Consider the following 20,586-nt stretch of genomic DNA (forward strand, 5'->3'; position numbering starts at 1 on the left):
GGGCTGTCTTCATCCTACTGATCACCTCAACCTGTTTTTGTCTTTCAGCGACGCCCAGCATCAAAGCCATCAGCCCAAGCGAAGGCTGGACCACAGGGGGCGCTACAGTCATCATCATCGGGGACAACTTCTTTGACGGATTACAGGTCATCTTCGGAACCATGTTGGTTTGGAGCGAGGTCAGTACTCGGCTGGAGACTTTTTGGCTTGACCCACACACACATTATTAGAGATAGTGTTTTAATACTGTAGTTTAAAATGGGTAGAAGTATGTAGTAGTCTTGTCTTTGGAGGTGCTATTGACTTTGAATGTGAACTTGGTTATTTCACTACCCATGATGTGACCAAATACTATCGCTCGACATTTAATTTATCTATATATTCTGGATCTCTTAACCAAAATGTAAGTAAGTAAGTCATTTTTATTTGTATAGCGCTTTTCTAGACCAGGGTCACAAAGCGCTTAAACAATCAAAACAATATTCAATAAAGTATATACTTTAAAGATCAAGATAAAACTGATAACACAACAGGAGTTCCAGAAAATCAAGGAAAAGCCTGAACAAATAAAAACGTCTTAAGATGTTTCTTAAAAATGTAATCAAATACGATGTGTGTTTGATAAAATGAAATAAAAATTCGAAAATATTCCTCCATATTAAAAAAGAATGCCTAAATAAGTTACTTTGGAGTTTGTTTTTTGAATTTCCACAGTCAATAATTCGATGAAAGAGGTCAGAGGTTATTCAGGCAGAATCGCTAATCAGTCTCTGATGGTTAGAAAAGTTGGTTTCTTATTTCTTAACAAGAAATATACCCTTGAAAACAAACTTTTAAGGCTGTAAATCGATACGTACCACCATGATTCTTAGGCTCTCTGTATTAATTATTTTTGGTAATAAATCTGTGCTTCAGACTTTGCAGTGAAGAACGATGGTTAATTAAGTATTGTTGGGAGGATAGTTTAGAAAACAATCTGGGGAAACAGATTCTCAAACATGTCCAAGTGTCTCATCATGCTTTAATCTTATAACAAAAGATGTCGTTTTTTTCTACTTCTGTCGAACTCAAAAAAAAAAAACTTGGCATGAGATAAAGAAACCATGTTATTTTATATTTCATTATCATTACAAGTGCGAAAATAATTAGACTCATACATATGCAAAAACCCTCGTTAATTACTTGACTCTTAACGTTCTTCAAATACGACTCAAACCTGAGCGGCAACCTGTTTTGTTTTTCTGTTCTCCGCGTGTTTTGTTCCATATCTGTCTTTTTTATTAAGTTAAGCCTTCTTGAACACCACCCTACTCTTATGAATCTCTTTGTGCTGAGCATCTGCCACATGACTAAAATGTAAATGTAGACTATGTGTGAAATTGAAGGTCAGCAAGCGGTGCAGATAAACAGATTTCTCTTTAGTAAAGGAATAATTCTATAAAAAGCTCCCATATTATCCCACTGAAAGGTGAGCAGGGCCAGACAGTGGCAGAATGAAAGCCGAGCTAAGTGAGCAATAAAAGGGATAGATGGAACAACACACACACATTTATGTACTCCAGGAACTGGCAGAAGCGTTGATACCTTCTGAGCGATGCTAGCTTTGAGCAATACTTCCCCCTCGTAACGTGCAGAAAACGAGCGCTCACTGAGGTCTGTGTTTTGTCTTGTTACCGCTTTCCTTCAAAAGGCCGTCAGCGTGCACGCACACACACACACACATGGCGTGTCGGCTCATCAGCCACACTAAGTGAGGCTGCTTAAGATACAGTGGTGCTTTAATGTGGCTAACTGCAGCCCGACATGTTGACAGACACAGACAGGGCCGGCACAGATGAACATATTCTACTCATTCAGGATAATAAACGTCTGCAGAGGGGAAGGTGTGTTTTATTCATAGATGGATAACTGCTTTTGAACTCCTCTTACTGAGTCCGTGTCGGCGCTGATAACCATCCCGAAGCCTCACAGTGACATTGCCTCGGGCTGTGAGTCCACCTGAGGGCTTTAGCGCTTACGCATCATTTTCATGCTGATTATAGAAAGAAGTAAAGTCGACAGACGTTGTGGGACGCTCTGAGGAAAAACTGTGAATGATCCCTCCTGCTCTTGTTATTCATGCCGTTCCATTGTCGTGATTTTTTTTCCCTCTTCTCGCTCTCTTCCTAGCTGATCACCCCGCATGCCATCCGCGTGCAAACTCCACCCAGGCACATCCCGGGAGTGGTGGAGGTCACGCTGTCCTACAAATCCAAACAGTTCTGCAAGGGCACACCCGGACGCTTCATCTACACAGGTATCACTTATCACCCGTATGTTTTTACTCTGGCCGGACTGTCTTTTTTTTAACCATCAAATCAAAGATATGCATGACAGCTAACTACTAATAGTATTTGCCTGGTATAGTTATGATGCTTTCAAAACCAGTTCTATCCTCATACATCGTTAAAAAAAAAACTTTTTGACCACAGTATGTGAGACACAGATGGCGACAGAAACGTATGTAAATATTAACTTTTTGACCCAGGTGTCTTTTTACATCGAGCTCATGAATCCCCCTTGTCTTCATGATGTACTCCCTTTATGATGTAATATTAATATTACAGGGTGATAAATTTCACTTCAGAATATCTGTAGCTACTGTATCTCTGCCGTTGACCACCCAAGCTAGAAAAGGTAGGCATACATTTTAAAATGTCCGTACCTTTACATTTCAGATTAAATAAGAACACAATTATCTATTATGGGTAATGGGCTATTATGGTTAAGTGTTACAGATCATATCTAATTAGCCAAAAGATTAAATAGATCATATCAGATCGTGAGAAAAGCTGCCTTCTTTTAAGCTTGGCTCCTGCTGATGATGTCATCTGCTTAGTGTGGACTCACTTAAAGAAACAGTGTCTTTGATTAGGACAGAACCTGAAAGCGTTACATGGTGGTTTTAAAAAGCTTGTATTATGCTCTGAAAAGACACTTAAAGATGCTACATTGGTCTGATATTTACAATTTATTCAAGATACTTTCGCATAAACGTCTTCATTATTTTAGTATCTATGCGCTTCACACCATTTGTTATCTCTACTTGGTATTAAACTGTTTACACTAGTTATCAGTGTGTATCTGTCACAGTCCTTGTTAACAGTGAATCAGGTATACTCTAACAATAGTGGCAGGACTTTAATAGAAATATGCTACTACTAAAATCACTAGAAATCACAAAAACGTTTATATTCATATTTACAATCACATGGAAACATCATCTTCTTTTTAACACGCACCAAACACTTCAATAACTTGACTCAATAATTCCGAGGAAGAGCCTCCAGATCAAACCGAGAAAAAAGTCTTAGCCCTCTATTATGAAGCAGGTGAAGGTCAGACGCAGGTTTAACCCTTTGATTAGCAGGATTATTGAGATTTAACCCTGTCGATGGCAGGATTCAAAAGTGAGAGGTCTACGGGAGGGAGTGCGATCCCTCACGCTGGGTGCAGGGGCTCGAGTGTTACATCCGAGTGCATCAGCGGAGAGTTATAGCCGCGCGTTGAAAAGAGCAGCTGAGAGAGACACAGCGAATGTGAAGCAGTGATTAACCAATGCAAGGCCACCGCTCTCGAGGGAGTCGGCGATTCACATAAATCTGTCTGTAATCTCAACCACTGATAGACTTAAGCTATAAGCCCCTGCTGGAATTGCCAACATTTGACAAAATCACATTTGTAAAGGCGTTCGCATCATTAGTATGCGTTTCCTGCGTATTGACTTTTTTAATTGGTGGACAGAAATGACGCGTCCATGTGTCGTCGCCAGTGTTTGTGTGCTTCGAAATTGCTTTTGAGCGTTTTTCTTTTAGTGCGAGTCCCGCTAGTTGATATGTAAGTGCGTTATTTAAGCAGTTAAGGTACAACCTTTGCCACTGAACGCCAAAAATGTGTTCAGCGTTTCAAGGCATTAGGAAACCATACGAACATTATGGTCATCGTTACTGAAAGTATTGGCACCTCATCGTTGAGTTTGGATCAAGCAAAAATAATTAACAGTTCATTTGTGCCAAAATGTAATGGTCGCCATTTTTTTTAATGTTGAATGTAACCTCGCATTAAACAAGCATAAAGTCTCATCACTTAATCAATATTCTTTTTGTAGTTTGCGATTTTGTAAGTAAGTAAGTAAGTAATTTGTATTTATATAGCGCTTTTTGGGTACAAGTTGGTCTTGTCTTTGGAAATGCTGTTGACTCGTTTTTTTTATTACCTCATGTTGGCATTCAATACAACAGTAAACTTGTTTTTTATGCCATTCATATTTTGATTTTTTTTTTAAACAAATATTATTGTTCTCCATTTATTTTATCTATATAATCTGGAACGCCAAACCTAGTTTCTTATCCTTCTATCATCGTGTAATTAATTATTTTGCTAAAATACAGGTTCTAAGAAATCTCACTAAGCCCATTCATGGTGGCGCACAAACACTCGAAAATGTAACCCTGTTGTCGAGGCGTGTGTCCAACCTTTTGCCAATGTCTGCCACTGACCGCCAAACACGTAGCGCTGTGTACGCATAAATACGTGTGAGATGTGTTCAGCGTTTTAATACGCGGAGAAAAACCATATGCACATCCCGTCCCGGGGCCTCCACTCTTTTCACCTTGTCACATTCACTTTACTCCGAAAAAAAAACCTCACCCGCCCTTCCCACCGGATGAATTCCTTGGCCCTCTCTCGCCGCCTCTTGGCTGCCGCGGAAGCGCGGAGAAAAAAAAAAAAACCTCAACAGGTGAGAGGTAACAGAGGTCACGGACTGGGAGCTGAACACACACACTGTGACGCCGCCTGCTGATCGCTGGCACCTTCACAGTGACACAGTCAACCGTGTCGAGGCAGAGATCCCACTTTTTGCTCTTCACACTCTTCAGTTCCGCCCCCGTGCCCACACTGGATGTTTGTAACCTCTCCAGCGCCCCCCCTCTTCCACGTCGGTTCTTCATCAGGTTATTTAGACGGGGAATAATGGCAGCACTTGCAGGGACAAAGCGACTGGAGAGAGGTGTGTGGAAACAAGAGGAAGAGGAGGAGCGTGAGAGAGATGGATGGAGGATTACCAGGGGCCATGTTGCCCTCCTGGGTCTGTTTGGCACCAGTTTGAGCCCAGTTGCCAGTGGGTACTAATCATGGAGGATTGGCAGCGCCGCGTGGCAGCTGGCAACCAGCGCGCACACACTAATGCATGTACGCGTATATTCCACGCACACACACACACGTGCACATTGAATTACATTGGGGACAGCTGGCATTGCTAATCAACTTCTGCTGAGGAGTGGAAAGCGAGCAGCTCACAGACCTAATTAAGTCAACACGTACCCAACACCGCCGCCGCCGCCGCCGCCGCTGCTGCCGCTACTTTGCAAACACGGCCAAAAAAAATCGCACACTATAGGACCCCCACCGCGACCCCTCGATGCACCTCGAGGACGAGCAGCGGACTTTAGGTGGAGATCCGGGGCAGAAGCCATTACCGTAATGTGTTCTCTGACGTCTCTGAGGAGTCGTCCGCCATTAGACTTCAGAAAGCTCCAATTAGACTCATCAAAGGCAATTAAGCTCTCCACTGATAAGAATAAAAGAAACTTTTTTTCCCACTGTCTTTTTCATCCCCTCCCTTATCCCTCCCTCTGCTCCGGCTTGTGCCCTGTGCCTCACCCACCTCTGGGGTTAAGATCTCCCTCTAATCCACCCGGCTTCCTCTCTCTCTTTCTTATCGGGTCATTGTCGCCCCCCCAATCCCCCGTTTCCCCTTTGCGTAAATGAATCTCCTTGTTTTTCACCCTTCTAGCATTCACCTCCGGAGCTCTTTTCCCTTCGCAATAAAGCGCGGTAATACCAGGTGCCACTCGGGTCCGCGCTCGCTTGTCTGCGAGTCGCCGGGACACTGGTCACAGATTGGGGCGGCAGTTGATGAATCACCTGTGTCGCCCCGGAAGGCAATCCCTCCCTCCTCAGTATGCAGGCTTGACTGCTTATACTGCCTGCACTCCAGCTTCTGCTGATATTAAGCTCACATTAGGACTCCTCGAGTGCCCTCCTGCATTGGCACACACACACAGACACACACAGGCAAACATAGGGAGTAGTTTCTCAGCACTGAGCGCTTATTAGGTCTGCAGGAATCACTCGGATGGAAAGGCAAAAGTGAAGATGGGAATCTAGACCAGCTGGATGGGTGCTTATAATCTCCACTGTCTCAGCAACTACCGGCAAGAATCGTTTTAGAGGAGGCAGTTAGTCGTCTACAGTTTTGAGCACTTTATTAAAGAAGTTAACATTTACTTGAGATCCAATGAGTGTTGCTTTCTAAAAAATCCATCTTATGTAATACACATGAAACACATTCAACTAAGTCAGGTCTGAACTAAACTTGATTTAACATCCTTAATATTTTTTGTGAGCAAAAATGGCAAAAAGATTGAATGTAAATACATGTTAGAATAAACCTTCAGTGCAAAACAATGATAATGTAATAACATTATGACAATATAATAACATAATAAGTGGGCAGAAAGTAGCTATGGAATCTCTCCATCCTGCAGCGTGGGTGAATGAGTCTGGCACCGATAGGTGCTGTTCAGTGCCATCAGAGTTTCCTGGAGGGAGTGGGACAGGTTTGCCATCAGGGACGACAGCTTGGTCACAGTCCCCCTGTCTCCCACCTCCTCTACTGTGTCCAGAGAGCGGCCCAGGACTGAGCTGGCCCTCGTCGCCAGTCTGTCCATCCTCTTCCCGTTTCAAATTTCAAATTTGTTGAATTAAAAGATTCCTTATCAAACTCGAACATCTAAGGTCCCACAATGTTTTATGAGACTAGGTTGTGGACCAAATAAAATGTATATTTATCAAACTGTTATAAACAGGAAGTCTTATTTTGATATTTTCTTTTCATTCTTTGGGGCTCAATATTTTTTAATGAATAAATAAGTAAGTAATTAATGGATTTATAAAGCACCTTTCTCAGACCAGGGTCACAAAGTGCTTAAAAAAATTAAACAATACACAGTTAAAATGCATACTTTGAAAGGTCAAGACAACATAGATATAAAAACAGCAGCCCCAAAAAAGTTAAGAAAAAGCCTGCACAAATAAACCTATTATTGCTTTAACATGGGTCTAAAATAATATTTATTCCTTACCATATCTTGAACCCTGGTATCTTATAAGTCACCATATCACCATGAACATTTTAAAACCCTCTCTACAAATTGTACCTGATCTGCAAACATAATCAATTCATACTGTTTTATTAATATTAAGCTTAAAATATCCTCTCCTAATGACAATGTTTCACCCACTAAATGCTCATTATTCATCCGTGACACAGCCTGTGTGACACGCAGGCTGGTAATAAATGAAGGGTGAGCAAAAAGGTGGTCAATTACTTATCTCACTCTTATTTAGGCATCCTGTTCTTTTATGGAGGCTGTGAGGAGGCCTGCTGTTGATTAAAACCACCAGCCTCCAGCTGGAGACGAGGGGCCGCCCAGATACCTGCGCATTTACCGCGAGACGTCTTTTAACAGCGGGGGAAATTCTCTCTCTCTATTTGGGATTGAGATTAATTTCCTGCACCATGTGGCTTGTCTTCCCTCTTTAGCATGCTCACTTCTTATTACAGCGGCATCTGCTCCGTGATGATGATGAAAATGAATTCTGAATGCAGATTATTTTATACCCCGCTGAAAATGAGCAGAGTTCCACAGGAAGGGGTGGTTCTCGGTGTCTCTCTATATCTCGATTCTTTTGGGCGCCCTTTTTTAATCTTGGGTTTACCAAAAATTTACATCCTCCCACTGCGGATCCATGCTGTCAGGTATTGTTAACTGTCGACGTGCACTTTTTTGCTACAGATAATTACAGCTCTGGTCGTGGTAGCATCCACACTCCCATTGATTTGTAGAATCTCTTCACCAGCAGCACCCAGTTCTCCATCCTCACCTCGTCTTCTTTAAGAGCAAGAGGCTCCACTCATCTGTTTTCTGCGTATGAATTTCCAGCCATGCATTAGTCTCCCTGACATGTTCAAGCGATGCTTTATTTAGCTTGTCGGATTCTGCAAATAAACGCAATCTCGAGGTTTATGGAAAAATGGATAAAAATTAGATTGTAAGGTATTGATCTGGATTGTGAGTAGTCGATGTGGGGGAGGAGGGGTGTTATGTGTGTGTGTGTGTGTGTGTGTGATGGGGGGGGCAGCTCTCATCTGTGCGTACGGGGGGAGAAATGAAGCCGTAATTCAGGGCTATTGAACCCCCTGCCACTGGCGGCATCGATCGCCAAGCAGCGCTTATGAGATCACACCTGAGCACTGGAGACTGTAGAGGAGGGGAGTAAAGGGGGGGTGGGGGGGATGGAGAGAATAGATGAATGAGTGGAGAGCAGGAACGAGAGGGAGAGAGAGGGAGAGAAACAGAGGTTTGTGATATGATCAGCTTCTTACCCACTGTCTGAAGGCCTGTGAAGGCGTTAACATGGAGCCTCAGAGCCAATTATCTAACCCTGCAAGTACACCGGGCGCACACACACAGTGTTGTGACACCGCAGGAGAAGGAGACATTACTGCTGGACACTAACTGTAGTCCCCCCCCCCACACACACACTCACACCAATTTCTCCTTTCAGTCCACAGAAAACACTCCAACATGCTGACCTCTCAATTATACCTCCAGCCCCCCTCCACCTCCTGCTCTTTGCACCCCAAACGTCCACACCCATTTTCTCCTCCCCTCAAGCCCCCCCACCACCACCACATCCAACCTGCCCTGCCCTCCCTATCCTCCAGCTACAGACTCACCCCTTCATAGGCACTCCCCCTGCGGCTCTGTGGGTTATTATAGTGAAATATGAAGCGGTGTAGATTCTGGGCTTCATGAAATTTCCATGAGCATTGATCTGATCTGATGTGGGTGATTGCTAGGTGAATCCCTCCAGTCCAGGGCTGTTGCTCATCTATTCATTTATTTATGGCAGTTATGTTTTACTGGCTTTGATTTGCTCTTCTGGAGAGCGACAGCCAAGGATTATAAATATACCTGTATGGGAGTATGTGCTTTGAATCTTGGAGCGATTCGCCATAACACTTTTTTTTTTTTTTTCTTCACGACTAATTCCTGTTGTGAAATGTGAGATATTGAACATGGATATATGGGTATAAAATGCCACGCTAATCCCTGAAGAGATGAAGCCAGGTAGTTAGCGGTGTGTGTTGTCCTCCACATACTCCTCGTCTGGTTTATGGTCCTTGAAAATGAGCCGAGACAATATCACTTCCTCTCCCAATTACCTAAAATTGTCTCTTTATTTGTAATGGAGGCTATCTCTGTGTCTTGGGGTTTTTATGCTATTGTTCACTGGAGGCTCATTTAGCACATTGTGGAGCGCTGATAAAAAATTCATCATAAAAACAAAAGCCTTTGAGACGAACGAGCGGATGTTGTCGGAACAATCCTTTGCTCAGACTGTGGGGCTTATAATCCAGGGGAAAATCCTCCTTAAGGCTTTAGAGAGATCAGTGAATAGAGAAGTAATGTCAAATATTTGTCCTCGGATATAACTCACACTTGTTTGTTGCGTGTGATCCTCGCGCTGTTTGAGCTTTTTATCATTGGACCGGCTGTCCCGTGATATGTCACTCCACAGAAGTCACGCCAGCCTTTTGACTCTTCTGCCACCTTCTACGAGGTCTCTCCCACCTTTTCCTTGGTCCAACGTCTATGATCCTCTGGCATTGTCCACTGGGACAGCATTCCAAATGTACCCGTGTTGCCAAAAACTGAGCATCAATGAGTCCCTCCGCTCCCCTTGGATGGAGTGTTAGCTCAGAAGGAGCCATGGTGAAGTCACTAGAGGTCCAGCAGGACAGCTTGTACTTATAGCCTCTAGGGGGTATTTTTTTTTTCCTTTTCTTGGGGCCGCCTAGTCAGCCTGGCTGCTCAGATGTGAGACGAGCAGGGCATCAGCCCTCAGGAACCGTCCAAGCTGTGACCCACAGGGGAGACAGACGGATGGCTCAGACACATACAGGCAATCCTCAAGCATAATGGCTCTTCTTTGCCGCTTTAGCCGGTCACTGATCGACTAGATACGGTACAACCACAAATCTTACCTAAATATCTGTGGAAATAAGGACACAATAACTCAGGGGAGAATTATATAGAACTCTCTGACAACACATATTGTATGAGTGAGGATCAGAACAGAGATTTGTACTTGAACTGATCCTCCTATGGATCCGGATGGTAATCAGCTGAAGCTAAGGTTCCCTTAAAACTTTCTTGAAATATGTTTATTTATTATTTAATACCGTGGCAGAGGTATAATTTGTTGATTGGAAAAGACAGATTTGACTGGTATATATTAAAAGTTATTAAGCAAATTGTTGTTGCATTTGATGCATTAATATAAAATAAATACAACATTTCTTGCATCCCCAATGGCACCGACCACTTCTAGTGTTTCTACAGAAGCTTTGTGAATTACATTCCTGATGTCACCGTAGGCCTTTATCCTCTAACACATGTAATCCTTAAGTGTAATATACTTTTGTCACGATAAATGCAATCATTCCTGATTTTGGAGCGAGCTTTAAGTCTCAAGGGAGGTAGTCAAGAACGTGTTCAAATAACCTACATTTAAATTCCCCTACTTTTACGTAATTAAATCGTTTTGTAGCATTTAAAATAAAGTTGTTAGCAAAACTCTTCATGGTCCCATTTCAGTGACCAGTCAAAAATGCTTAAAAAAACATTCATTTTTATAGATAAAATGGATCCATATCCAGGCCAAAAAGGGTTCCTTTGTTGTAAATTGAGCCTCAAAGAATTATAAGATACTATAAAGAGAAAACTTATTCATCCTGAAGTATCAACTAAAAAGAAAGTAAATCGGATTATTAATATGAGCAAGTATTTACATGTTTTCTGCTTCAATGACATCATTGCTACATAAAATAGTACTTTGTCTTCCTATTTCTTTACTAGTTAAATAGGTTTTTTCTATCGTAAAACTGATTTGAAGATGGAGTTGGCAGGCCTGTAGACTTGATACAAGGTTGATCATATTCTCATGGTCAAGTCTGTCACGGGAGCCATGCACAGACTCCATGACACTATACAAGATTCTCTGTGTAATCGGAAACCGTGTCAAGTGATCCACCTTGAAAAAGCTGCGTAACTGTTTGCCATATTCGTGGATTGGTTCCCCAGGCTGCCCACAGAGAGGCAGAGGGGAGTACAAGACAGAAAAGAGAGTACATTAGGAATGAATTATGTGGAGAGAGCACTTATCCAACAATCCTCCTCTGAAGTGTTTGTACTATAAGCCTCAGATCTTCATTGTATTTATTCTAATGTTTAAATATTCATGCTAAATCTTCTCATATTCAATTACCGTAGCACGACCACAGCATGCCGAGAGAGTGCTCTCTCCCTGCTGCCTGATCTGACTGTGTGTGTGTGTGTAAGGCTGTGCATGTGTGTGTGTTTAGCTTGTTCCCCGGAGCGATCAAGCCTTTGTTATATTGGAACCAGGCTCTGTAATTGCTTATATTAGTCGCTGATCAACGCAAGACCACAGGACACATACACACACGCATGCAGAGGCACACAAAAACACACATTCACTCCGCCTGATTCCCTGACAGTCTTTTTATTAACCACCAAAGCAGGCGACAGAGAGAGATTCATTACATCACAAGCAAACAAAGACACGTACCAGACTTAATAGAGAGCAGCCACATTTTCGGCATGTTTAGTTTAATGTTGAAATATTCATGCAAAAATCCTTAATTCAGTCGTTTCCACTGAAGCTTCCATGCGTTTTCTACCGCCGCCGCCGCTTGTTACTCTGAGATACGTAGCGCCGCTGTTCAGGCAGTGAGCGCTTTCATTATTAAGAATCCAACATTAAACATTTTTTCCTTCCATCTGTCTCTCTGTTTGCACACAGCACTCAACGAGCCCACCATAGACTACGGCTTTCAGAGGTTACAGAAGGTGATCCCCAGACACCCAGGAGACCAGGAGAGATTACCCAAGGTACCGTGCATCTACAATGGCCCCCTTGCATGCAATTATTATATCGCAATTTGTCTTTGTAACCGGTGGTTGTTAGTCCGTAGAGGGCGCCACGCTCCTCTCCTGAGGGATAAGCGGTAGACGACGAGGAACCAATTGCACTTTTGGGTGAAATTATATCGAACCTAAAAAATTTACGATTTACCTCATTTTCTCACGTTCATGAATGAACGCATTAAATTCAGCTGCAGAGACGCCGCGGAGTCTGGCACCCTGTCATGATCTCTGGTAGTGATTCACACAGTCACAATAAGTCCTTAATGTCAAACTGGAGATGAAAAAAAAAAAAAAGAAACAATGCATGGGAACAACTGGATGAAGAACAATCAACTCAATGGACTGGTCACGATATATCGACAAAAATAAAAAAACATGTCTGAGGTTGTTCTTTAAACTTTTAATGTAACATTTTAGTCTGTGTATCTGTGTTTTTCTGCTCACTGCGTTGTTTTTCTTAACCCTCACCCCTCCAATCTGTCACTGTACACCATCTGCAACTGTTTGTAACAGCGATACACAGATTTGTTTTCTCCGGCTAGAGTTTCATAGCGTTCATGTCACGAGAGCAGCATGACCTCACGGCCGCGTACACAGATGACAGTTGGTTATACGTGATACTACCCAGGACGTACATGGACACTTTGTCATATTTTCACGGATCATTTCTGCCCAAACAAACACTTTATTTGCGCAGTAGATGCACGAGACGCCCTATTCATCCTTCCATCGGGGGTAAGGTCATTTAGACTGGCAAAGTGGGAGAGGAAAAGGAAGGAAAAGAGGGAGAGCGGGAGAGAGGAAAAGGGGGTTGAGGAGAGAGGAAGAGAGAGGCAGAAGCAGGTTAGGTGATCCATCATAGCTGTCCGGTCTTACCTCCTGCTGGGTCAGTGGATCGAAGTCAACCCCGGGTGGACTTTATTACTTCCAACACACACACTTACAGAAACTAGCACATACACACACACATCTCCGCACAGGCACAAGTACCAGTTTGTTCACACACACACACACACACACACACAGTGGAGGGACGTCACCATGAGACAGGAGATGGAGAGCTTAGGTAGATGTCGGAGGAAGATAGAGAAATCACTTGTCCTCGCCATGTGTCATGTCTGGTGGATACAGAACTTGTCCTGGCCGGTTCTGGTCTTTAGCCTATCAACCCCCCGTATCTCTCTTAATATCTTTATATCCATCCATCTCTTCTCCTCTTCCCTCTCCACTCGGCGGTGTCTCCGTCTCTTCCAAATGAGCAGCGGTCGCTGGCAGACCCGGCTGCTCATTCCGGCTCTATTGATTTGAGCCTTTATTGGGTAATAACTGTTTGTTGACCACACTTCTCTTAAACGTTGGCCTTAATCAGCAGATCCAAAGGCAACTTTTGATGCTTCAATATACCTTTTGGCTTTCATAGACACAATTGATTCAAGTCGGATGACAGTTTAACATCTCATTTTACGACACGCATAAAGTTTGATTCATTTAATTGTGAAACAAAGACCACTTAGGATTGGCAACCAAGAACAAAAAAAAGTTCTCCCTTTCTTCATGTGTAATTGCATTGTATTTACACAAAGGTGTTTCATAATGTTAATTTAAAATGGTTTATTAACCTTACAGTCTGGTCCCTGGGTCAAGGGGCCCAGAGGCAACATAAGGGATACCTTCAAACACATTTGTTTTTGTGCAACCAGGTAAATTTCAACCAGAGACCTCACAAGGGATAAAATAAAATGCTTTAGATAAGTGGTTGTCAACTGGTCTGGCCTTGGAATCCAGTATCATTAGCTGTTACCTAAATCAATAAACAAAACATCTTGGTCTATAAATATAACGCACACATTAACCATATCCGTTTCTGCGAAGGGTTTTCCAGCACACTGTAGATTAGGAGCCGAAGCGGGTTCTGTCTAAACAGACTGAGGAAATGGCCGGACTCAGACAGCCCCCCCCTACACCGGGTCACTTATAGTCGGACACTTTGCAAGAACCACCACCAGACCCACAGGGTGTGTAGCTCAGGTCATGCCGGTGGGGGCCCGGGCTTAATGAGTGACCTCCTCGCCAGACTAGTCTGAGCTCTGCTCTGGATCAGGTTCCCCTTCCTGTTGACGTCTCAATGAGCCTGACTTTACGGGAAGAGACCCTGCGCCCAGGAAATGGTCTCCCCTTACAGCGGCAGGGAAAAGGCAGGCAGCATGGCGCTAACCACATTTATCTGTTTATCAGAACGACTCTGGAGCGCTGCCTAATCGTGTTTAGCTACAGGACAGATCCTTTCGCTAACGAGAGCCTGATAGATGCAGACAAACAGGGTGCAGGACCCCAGGAGAGTGATTAATCGAGGGGGAGGAAATGGGAGACTTTAAGATATGTTGTTTACCGAAGTATATTTTAGGACTATAAGACCACAGCAGAAAGATGACGGTGTCTCCCCCCCTGAACACCCTCAAGCTGTAGGTCTGTTTGTAACCTAATGTATTGCACTCCCCTCATTTCCCTTCTCTCCCCTCCTCTCATCTTCCTCCCTCCATCCATCTACCTATCTAGCAATCCCTGGGTGGCATGTGGCGTTGAGGAAAAAGGAGGGAGAAGAAGGCAAGGAGCAGTGCATACATACTAAAGAACCACTTACCTTTTCTAGGGCCTCTACTTCTCTCAATCACCCGGAGCAGGCCTTCTCTAAAGTCTCTCCCCACCGCCGCCTCCCTTTTTTTTTTTTTTTGCCTCACCCAGATAGTGCTAGTAATGGGAGGTTAACACAGAGACAGCGGTCCCATTATTGAGTGAATTTAGCACCTCGGACAGCGCTCCACAATCTTTATTGCTTCGCTGACCCTCTCGTCATGTCCCGGGCGTGCTCGACAGCCTCCGCATGTGCAATGGCCGCCGCGTGTGCGAGCGAGACCCCGGCCGACGTGTGCGATACGAGGTCTGATTGAAAGGCGGCGTGTCACGGAACAGAGAGCACACATGCTCCGGGGCTTGTTCACAGCAAGGGATACACTCAGGAGGGTATAACGCACAGCGTGTTGCGAGCCCGAGTGCAAGTAGAAGGAGGGAGAAAGGAAGAGACAGAATCGGAGAGAGGGAGGGGGCTGCAATTTTCTGGTTGTCGCGCCTCCAGCATATATCCAGGCCCCGGCACATTAACTTTTAAAAAGGGGTTCGGTAGGGGCTGTAGGTGTCTACATGACACACACACATAGCGACCGCCTGCAGTCACACACACTCCGAGGAGAAGAATAGAGCGAGCGAAGGGTAGGAAATGAGCGCGGAGGAACGATAACACTGAGGAAGGATAAATGTTTGATGTGGGAAATTCCACACGGCGGGTTTTTCACCTGAGCAATGATGTTCTACATTTATCACACAAAGTGGATGCACCGCCGCTCACCGGGATCATTACCAGGGTTAATATAGGGCAGGAGACGGGCGTGTCCCGCCCGACGCGAGGAGTTGTACGGCTGTCAACCTGATGATATGTTGTGTTAAATGAGATTGATGGGAGATCATGCGCGTTGGATTCATGATACGGCAGTGACAGCAGGGAGGGGCCCGGCGGAGAAGATGGTTGACTGATAGAGAGATATAGGCTCATGTTTTATTCACAGATAACGATATCTTCCTCTTCTGCTCCTCCAAACTGCCCAGGCTAGTAACAAAGTGCCGGGACGAGCCCATTTCTCTTCCTCCGTCTGCCTTCCTCCCCCGTCTCTCACACTCCTCTGTTCTGCATTCACAGCATAATGTTACAAGTGAAACGGAATGAAAGTGACTGAACTCCCGCCGCCGTCACACTCCTGATCAATCTTCGCCTTCTTTCTGCTCTTGATTGCAGGAGGTAATCCTGAAGCGAGCCGCCGACCTGGTGGAGGCCTTGTACGGGATGCCTCACAACAACCAGGTAAACACACACAAGGATAGAACACGGAATTATGCTCACCCCCCATCGCCCACCCACCCACCCACCCCCGCCGCTTCAAAGCTAGCTCGCCCTCCGACTGATCGGGAAGATATGTAAGAGGAAACATGGAGGAAGAGTTCTGACGGAACAGGAAAACATGAATCAGGGAGATGAAGTTTTGACAAGTCAGTTAATGATCCTCTTGATCATCTCATCAAGGGCGATCCCACCTCCCGTTTTTCCAAGTGTTTTCCCCCCCAATTCTAAGAAGCTTCAGACTGATTCGCCTTTGTTGTTTATTTTCTTCAGAGAGTGTAAATGAATGGAAGCATGTAAACTCTGATTATTTCTTGTGATATTAGGTTAAGTTGTATCTACGAAACTTTTTTTTTCAGTCTTCCAGCAGTTTTTGACAGTCAGAGTCTTGTCCGCAGTTTCCTGCTTTAATGTACTTTCTTCTTTTTACTTTCTTATAATCTGAAAATGCTACAATAGCAACTTGTGACAGGATTACAAGGAAAAGCACTGAGACAGCACATACATCAGCCAAGAAACCATAAAACCACAAAACATTAAAAACAGCTTAAAATCAAAATAAAATGCTGATGATACCATGAGTCCAAGTTTGACTCACGGAAAGTCCAATTACAATGTAGGAAGTTAAATCACTCTTAAAGTAACAGTAATCTAGATGTATTTATACAGAGTAATGAAACCAATTGGGGGAGGGGCAAAACAAAAGTCAGTTTGATTGACATATCCCTTTCAAATTATTTTCAACTGCTTCAACTGATTGGAAAATGTTTATTGGTTAAATGTTCTGGAGAGGAAAACTAAATAAAACCATAGACCACGAGGCTCAGTAGCGAGTTTTCAACAAGCTTTTCACCCAATTTTGTCACCACAATCACTTGGTAGTAGATTTGTTTAACTGACTCAATTGTGTTTTGTTGTTTTTTCTTAACGGCGCCAAAAAACATTCCTAAATCCAAACAGAATTCACCACAAAACCAGAACCAATTGTATTATGTATATTTTTATGAGAAATACATTCACAACTTTGTTGAGTATAATGTTTTAATTATAAAATAGTTCTCTGTGAGTGAAACTAACTGACAGGGAAATGTTTCTCCATTTCAGGAAATGATTCTGAAGCGAGCGGCGGACATCGCGGAGGCTCTGTACACCACCGTACCGCGAGGTCACAACCAGCTGGCCGGCCTGGGCAGCGGATCGGTTCACGCCGGCATGATGGCCGTCAACTCCTTCACCGGGTCAGAGGTGGCCCAAACAGCCAATCAGGGTGAGCGAGACGTCGGAAAGGGAAAAAATGTGTGGGAAAACGTGTTTGTATATCGTGGAAACGGGATGTCGTAAAAACGCGATCGTCCTTGTGGGAACGATGTCGAGAAGATGCGTGAGCCGGCAGTGATAAGCAGCCGGGAAGTTGACAAAGGGGCAGAAAGAGGGTCAGGGAGTGAGGAATGGAGGAAAAGAGAGGCCTGGATGGACCCGGGTGTAGAAATATGAGCGGGTCCTAGGGGTGTGTATATTAGACTAAGGTCGGCCCCCGTCTGACAGAGAGAGATGTGGGTGCAGTCAGTGGTGATCCATCACATGTACCAGGGGAAGGAGAGTAGAAGCTTCCAATGAGCCTCCTTTCCTCCTCCTCTGTCCTTCATCTTCATTTGGAAATAGCTCCACATACCTGTCCCTCCTGTATCCTTACCATCATGTGATTTCCTGGAGGCTACTTCTTGCTCCTTACGCCTCTCGCTTGCAAATATATATTTAGTTTACCTGCCAAAAAGGGGCCACACAAGGACGCCCACAGTAATTAAAAGAGGAGAGTTTTCCTCACATCAAGATTCACTTTCATAGCCTTCAAACTGGAACACCTTGGGGCAACTATTTCAATCACAAGAGTAGAGTTATTAGTTATTAGTCATTACTCAAACCATCAACATCCAGATTACTTTGTTATTTTATATGATATTGTTTTTAAAATGAGCTTTATATTTAATTTATCCCATATTTATATATATGTATTTACTCTTTTTTTAATAGGTTGAACACAGGAAACGTAGAATACATATAATACATAAAGACACTTTATCCAAAATATAATTTCCTTTTAAAAAAAGAAAAAAAACATTAATGCAAGTAGATATTTCCAGAAATAAAAAGAGAAAAAAATAACTTAACTTATAACATGTTATAATAAATTAAAAAGAATATTGAGCTGTCGGAAACACAATTGTTTTCAACCTTCCGTTGACGACATGAGAGCAACATAAAGCTATTCTATAGCTATAAGTGTTGCCTAGCAACCTTTAGGTAAAGTCAAATGAACGATAAGAACATTTTTTTTCTCAGACAATTTGATTGATTTTAGTGATTTGAATGCGTTGTTCTATAGAATCGCTGTTCTTTGTTAGTTGTTAAAATAGCACGGTAGGTAAATATTTTCTTGAATCTAGATGGAATGGATTTCTTCTCGATATCAACACTTCCTGAAAGTTTCATGTAAATATGTATCGAGGTATTTTGCCAACACAGACTTTGACAAAAACATTCCCGGCAGAGTAAAAAACAAACATCTGGGGATTATGTCAAAAAATGTCAGTTGTTTTTTTTAAACACAATCATAAAGAAAACTGCGCCGCGGTTTCATAAGGCACTCCTGATTTCTATTTAACTCGTTTCCTAAAACGATAAATAACCGAGCAACATGTGAGCTACTTGACTTGTGGCCTCCTGAGTTATTCCAGAGAGTATCTGCTGGAGTTGTTTGAGCTTCCTAATTATGGCACAGGAAACCTCCAGTGGATCACGGGGGACCAGAAACTCCTGTTGTTCAAATCCAGCTGTGTTTTTTTTTACTTCTTCTGCTTCAGTGTCAGCAATAGGACCCCGGGTGAATATTTATAGTCTCTCCCTATCTGGTCCTCCTACTGCTGGCTGCCCCTGAGCAGCATAATGGAGAGAAAGGTCCCGTCTGCAACTGTGGCTCATTCTTTATAAATTACAAGAGAGCTGCACAGGCCTTTTAGTGTTAATTGCCTTATCAATATATCAAATTTTGGAGTGGAGCCAGTGAGGTTAAAGAGCTCTTGTTTCAGTGGTTGGATTGCAGCTCGGCCGCTCTCAGTCCTCCTACGCTGCGTTTATTGCTTCCTCACTGTGCCATATGCTTTTCTAACATTTCTCTTGGCGTGCGGGGTTGTGTCCATTATCTCTGCGTGGTCGGGAGAGAGGGAGGGAAAAAAAAAAAAAGCAGCTTTTGGCAGTGTTTCATGTGAGCGCTTGAGTTTTTATTTTCTCAGCCATCTGCTGACTCTCGTCCTCGTCCGTTTTCGTCACCGCAGGTTTCAGCCGGAGCACGAGCAGCGTGTCCCCCCACGGCTACGTCCCCAGCTCCACCCCGCAGCAGAGCAGCTACAGCTCCACCAGCATGAACGGCTACGCTAACTCCGGCATGGCGACCTTGGGCACGTCGCCCAACTTCCTCAACGGATCCGCGGGCAACTCACCCTATGCCAGTGAGTAGAGGCGACAGATGCTGAATTGTTTAGATGATGAAGACAACATGGTGGCGTTGAAAATAGATATATTTGTTTGTCACACAATATGAACTTTGATCACTTTTCTGGGTCAAAACTCAAATAATTGAACACAAGAGCTTTAAATATGTACAGTAGGTGAAGAACCTACAATCCATGTTTGCTACATTCAAGGATGTTACAGTCATCAGTGGGGATTATTATTTTCAACCATCTTCGCAACAGTATACATCTTATTTTAAGTTAAACTGTCAAACTACATTCACCTGGATAATCAGGAAAATTATCTTATTTTAAGATGTAAGACAAACGTAAGGCTTGGAATATTTTTATATAGTAAAATGTGTGTAAAAAACATTTTCTCATTAAGTTTTTAATGAAACTAAAATAAAGTTTTAATTAGGTTAGATTAGGTTAGGTAGAACTTTATTGATCCCTCAGGAGGTCTCCTTCGGGAAATTGTTTTTTTTCCAATTAGACACAGCAATACAGTAATTATTCATAAAAATAAAAAATAAAATAAGAACAATAAAGAAATAATAATAAAATAAAAAATAAAATAAAAATAATTAAAAGAAACAAACAAGCATGTTTTTTCTCACCATATTGTCAGTGTTTATTTACTATGTTCAAGCAATTGCGGTGTCATTTTTGTCTTAATATCATAAAATAAGCCCCTTGTATGTGCTTGTCAGGTAGATATAGCTCATCTTTGGGTCAAATAAGACAATTTTCTATTTAAAAAATACACAAACACTTTCTTAGATCGCGGTTTTTATAGTGTTTTGACATTTATAACATTGAAATAAGAGTTTTTTCTGAACTTGTCTGGGTGAATGTGACATCAATTTAGTCTAATAAGACAAGTTTTACTTGAAATAAGACTTGTGTTATCTCAGGGTCAAGGTGACGTAAAGGCCTAAAAAACAAATGTGTTTGTGGTATCCCTTGTGTTATTTCTGGGTCGAGGTGAACCTTCTTCAACACT

At 43.0% G+C, this 20,586-nt stretch overlaps 1 protein-coding gene across 3 annotated transcripts in view; it reads left to right on the plus strand.

Annotated features, from left to right (window-relative positions):
- Positions 1-20,586, plus strand: part of LOC148071777 (transcription factor COE1-like) — a 67,843-nt gene that overhangs the window by 38,585 nt on the left and 8,672 nt on the right. For all 3 annotated transcript variants that reach the window (XM_087799630.1, XM_087799631.1, XM_087799632.1), the window contains exons 9-14: positions 49-179; positions 2,170-2,296; positions 11,998-12,086; positions 15,970-16,035; positions 17,176-17,338; positions 19,404-19,577. In XM_087799630.1, coding sequence (XP_087655756.1) covers positions 49-179; positions 2,170-2,296; positions 11,998-12,086; positions 15,970-16,035; positions 17,176-17,338; positions 19,404-19,577 — 750 coding nt within the window. The remainder of the gene's footprint in view (positions 1-48; positions 180-2,169; positions 2,297-11,997; positions 12,087-15,969; positions 16,036-17,175; positions 17,339-19,403; positions 19,578-20,586) is intronic.

Source organism: Callionymus lyra, chromosome 9 (assembly GCF_982586985.1).
Source record: "Callionymus lyra chromosome 9, fCalLyr1.hap1.1, whole genome shotgun sequence".
Taxonomy (NCBI): domain Eukaryota; kingdom Metazoa; phylum Chordata; class Actinopteri; order Syngnathiformes; family Callionymidae; genus Callionymus; species Callionymus lyra.